The 3703-nt window shown below is 56.2% G+C and overlaps 3 protein-coding genes across 4 annotated transcripts; 2 read left to right on the top strand and 1 right to left on the bottom strand.

Annotated features, from left to right (window-relative positions):
• Positions 1-423: 423 nt before the first annotated feature.
• KVP17_002170 (uncharacterized protein) lies at positions 424-984 on the top strand (the record flags this gene model as incomplete). The annotated part of the gene is made up of 1 exon (XM_068518194.1): positions 424-984. One exon carries the CDS (start codon positions 424-426, stop codon positions 982-984), a length of 561 nt encoding a protein of 186 aa, XP_068376647.1.
• A 48-nt stretch (positions 985-1032) lies between these two features.
• Positions 1033-3054, bottom strand: KVP17_002169 (uncharacterized protein; the record flags this gene model as incomplete). Of its 2 annotated transcripts, XM_068518193.1 has the most annotated exons (2): positions 1053-1177; positions 1203-3054. In XM_068518193.1, the coding sequence occupies 2 exons, from the start codon at positions 3052-3054 to the stop codon at positions 1053-1055; spliced, it is 1977 nt and encodes a 658-aa protein (XP_068376646.1). The 2 variants fall into 2 exon arrangements, with proteins under 2 accessions (XP_068376645.1, XP_068376646.1); XM_068518192.1 differs by having other exon boundaries at positions 1033-3054.
• Positions 3055-3222: 168 nt separating this feature from the next.
• On the top strand, positions 3223-3681 carry KVP17_005212 (uncharacterized protein; the record flags this gene model as incomplete). Its single annotated transcript, XM_068515018.1, has 1 exon — positions 3223-3681. A coding segment is annotated over one exon (459 nt), but the record flags the coding sequence as incomplete, so codon positions are not given.
• Between the last annotated feature and the right edge of the window lie 22 nt (positions 3682-3703).

Raw genomic sequence — 3703 nt, 5'->3', positions numbered from 1 at the left:
TCCAAATCTCTAGGTTGGTGTCGAACATCATGACGCCGTCAAGAAGGAACCCGCCCAAGCTCCCTCCCGCCAGCCACAGGTTGTTGTGATCATAAGGCACCATTGCCGCCCCCTGACGTCTCTCGGGCAAATTTTGGCTGACGCGCGACGCCGTGAACCTGCGTGGGGAGTTGTTGATTGCAAAGCGTAGCGTGTCCTGATAGTAGACGCTTTCATCATTGAACTGTCCACCAAACACGACGAGTTCATCATCCTCTACAGCGGCTCCGCAGGCGCCTAGTCTCACTGCGGAGCCCAACTGAAACAAATGGTAGGGGTCGAGATCCGCCGCGAAAGCTCTGACGATCAGGCACGCAACCAACCGACTCATACGCGGTATGCATACGCAGACTTCGTCCGCTTGTGTAGAGGCATTTCGCCATTATGAAGCGTCAGCAACTGCTTCAGATCCTAACGCACGTGCAGCGGGAGGTGCTGAAGATGCCGGTCCCGACCGTAAGCGTGCTGGTGATCCCGCTCGGGTCGTCGGGGGTGAAGCGACACCTGTACCATACGTGCGTCAGAGTGGGCAAGCATCTCCTCGAGTTCGGCGCGGTATCCGGGGTGCAGCTGCACAGCTTTGCACCGCCCTCTTGGCTTGTCCAAGAGACCCTCACTTTCCCCTCCAGACTTTCTGCACGCGACACCATCGCCGCCATACGTGAGGTCCTGGAGCGGTTTGACGCGCAGGCTTACGATCTGCTGAGGTGCAACTGCAACCACTTCTCGAAAGCTGTGGTTGACGCGGTGTCAACGAGAGAGTATCCGCGGTGGATAAACCGTGCTGCCCGCCAGGCAGAGCCGTTTGGCTGTCTCGTGCCCCCTGAGTTTCTTCGCGTCGACCCTTACACCCGACACCGACGGTTGCCATCGAAGAGGTTCCGGTGTGTCACAGGATTTCGAAATTGTATCACGGCCTGTTGCATGCCTGGGCCTGCAGCATAGACATAAGGGTTGTGTGTCACAACGAATGGAGTTAACGATAAAAAAACGTCACGCGGTCCGTACGCGCTTCATGGAAGTAGGCCCATCACCGCTAAACTCCCTCTTGTATCCGCCTCGTCCACCTCTATCAGATCCTCCACGCCCTCCAAACCGGGCTCCGCCTCGCCCTCCGCGCGAGTCACGTCCACGGAAGCTGCCACGTGATTCATACGGCGCACTTTGTGCTTCCTCCAGCTGAGGAAGCTCCACCACGTGGGAGAGCTTCACCTGTCGTGTGCTCAGCTTGCTCAGGTTGGCGTCAAACAGTTCTTGCGCCTCTTGGCGGAGTTCGAACACGATGCCAGACTTTCCCTTCAGAAATCTGATCTGGCCCAGATGGTCGTCGATGACTAAGTTGACACCCAGACTCTCCAGCTGGCTGTTGACAAGTCTCACTGGGTAGAAGAGAGAACGCAGCTCCATGTCACCGTCCACGCTGGCCTGGTAGACCTTTACGTTTTCAGCGCCAGTCAAGGGACTGCGGACCTTTAGGCTCTCAGCCTGATCGTAGCCAGCGAGTTCTAGCAGACATCGCGACACCGCAGTCTCCGCGTCCTCGCAATCCTCAATCAACGCTTTTGCGTTCTCGCGCATCAAGTCGACCAGACTGTCGCGGTCTTCGTTGGGGTCCTCACCCTCGAGCATAAAGCCCTTCACAATGGCCTGGGAGGCGCCCTTTAAGATCTCAGGAACAGAGGGAATTAACACCTTCTCGAAAGAAATGCCTATCGCGCTCTCCAGTGCCGCGATTTCCGGCCGCTCCTGTCGCTTGAACAGGACCAGGTTGGTACCAGAGCGCCCTGCACGGGCGGTACGACCAGACCTGTGGACGAACTGATCGCCGTTACTCGGCATAGAGAAGTGCAAAACCAAATCTACGTTGTCGACGTGCAGCCCGCGAGCCGCTACATCTGTTGCCACCAACACGCGGAAACCGCCCTTCTTGAAGGCGTTCAAGGTGGACTCGCGAGTCTTCTGCTCGATGTCTCCGTGAAGAGGCATGCATATATTGCTGATGGGAGTCTCCAGCGCAACTTCATTGCATGTTCGCTTGGTCTCGCAGAAGATAATTACCTTGCCCCGGAGCCCGGCGTACATCTTCACTACATCGCTAATGATGTTCTTTCTTTCATGGTAGCCAACTTCCATGGCCAGATGGCGAATGTTCGTGTTGGTGGTGTTCGTCTCGGACCCCACAACGTCGAAGGTCTTGTGCTTATGCATGTACTGATCGCATATAGACCAGATCCAGTCAGGAAGCGTCGCTGAGAAGAGCAGATACTGTATGCGAGAGGTTTTGGCTTGAGACTTCCTCGCCGCCTTGACTTTCTCGAGGATAGCGTCGACTTCTTCCTTGAATCCCATCTCAAGCATACGGTCAGCCTCGTCTAACACCAGCACGTCAATGCCATCCAACAGCAGTTGTTGGCGTTCAATCAGGTCGTTGATCCGTCCGGGGCACCCCACGACGACGTCAACGCCCTGACGAAGAGACTGGATCATAGGGCCGATAGGCGCGCCTCCGTACAGACATATGGTGGTCAGGCGTGTAGGGAAGGTATCCCCAAACTTTTTCTTCTCCTTGTCGGAGCGCACGTCCTTCAGAGGGTCAACGGTGAACTCGCCTGCCAGCAAGTCGATTTCTTGCGCTACTTGGATGGCCAACTCCCTCGTGGGCAAGAGCACCATCATCTTGGGCGTTCGACCTCGTTTCGTCTCCCAGCTGTCCTCGTTGCTGAGACGCTCCAGCGTCGGTAGGGTGAAAGCTAGAGTCTTGCCGGTTCCCGTGCGGGCGCGGCCTACGACGTCTTTGCCCTCAAACACGTCGTTGAAGCAGGCGCACTGAATGGGAAACAGCGCCTCAATCCCTCTGGCTCTCAAGCGGGCTCGGACCTCCTTGGAGATAGAGAAGTTCTTAACGTTGGCCTCCTCCGTTACCCGCACATCAGCCTGCACAAGCGTGGCGTCGCCGCGTATTTTGGCTTGGCCAGACACGGTAAACTTCTGCGAACGGGAGCGGTAGGGGGGCATGACGAGAAAATGCTCTTTTGATTTTCGTTCGTCTTGTGCCGCCAACATCACCACATGATTTTTCACAGAAATCGGTTTCAGTCACCCCCCCTGTTGAAGGAAGGGTATTGTCACTGCGTGAACTACTGATTGTGTCTACGTACATGGTCTTAGTCAAAAACGGCAATTATGCAGGATTTCCGCTCAGATAGTCTGTTCGGGCATCTCCTTCCGCGAGACTCTAATGTCTCTCCGCTTCTTGCCGACAGCTGTTGCAACATCTCCCCGCTAATTCCTCCGTTCTACGACCCGTGTGCCTTCAATATGCCTGGAAAAGTTTGGCCTCCACAGGCTCCGAAGGCCAGCGATCATGTAGCCGAGCCACAAAACCCTATCTGGCAGGAGAACGAGTCCTGGATTCCAGAGACCGGCTCACTGGACGCGAAGCGGAGCTCGCCGAGCAAGTGTATCCACAAAGTAGATCCCAAAAAGAAGAAGAAGCGCAAGCGACGGAAGCCCGTGCAGCTAGAAGACGCGGAGTTCGCGTGGAACATGGCCAATGTCACCAAGACCAGCGGCATGTCACCGTACGTTTGGTTTCTGATGGCGCGGCGACCCGAGTTGATACTCGCTGGAGTTCCGCAGCAGGTGAGCCCGGCGTGGATTGCCG

The sequence above is a fragment of a genome (genome assembly GCF_019968985.1).
Source record: "MAG: Porospora cf. gigantea B chromosome Unknown PgB_NODE_2320_length_3703_cov_130.06, whole genome shotgun sequence".
NCBI lineage: Eukaryota > Apicomplexa > Conoidasida > Eugregarinorida > Porosporidae > Porospora > Porospora cf. gigantea B.
This window is presented reverse-complemented; position numbering and strand designations above follow the sequence as displayed.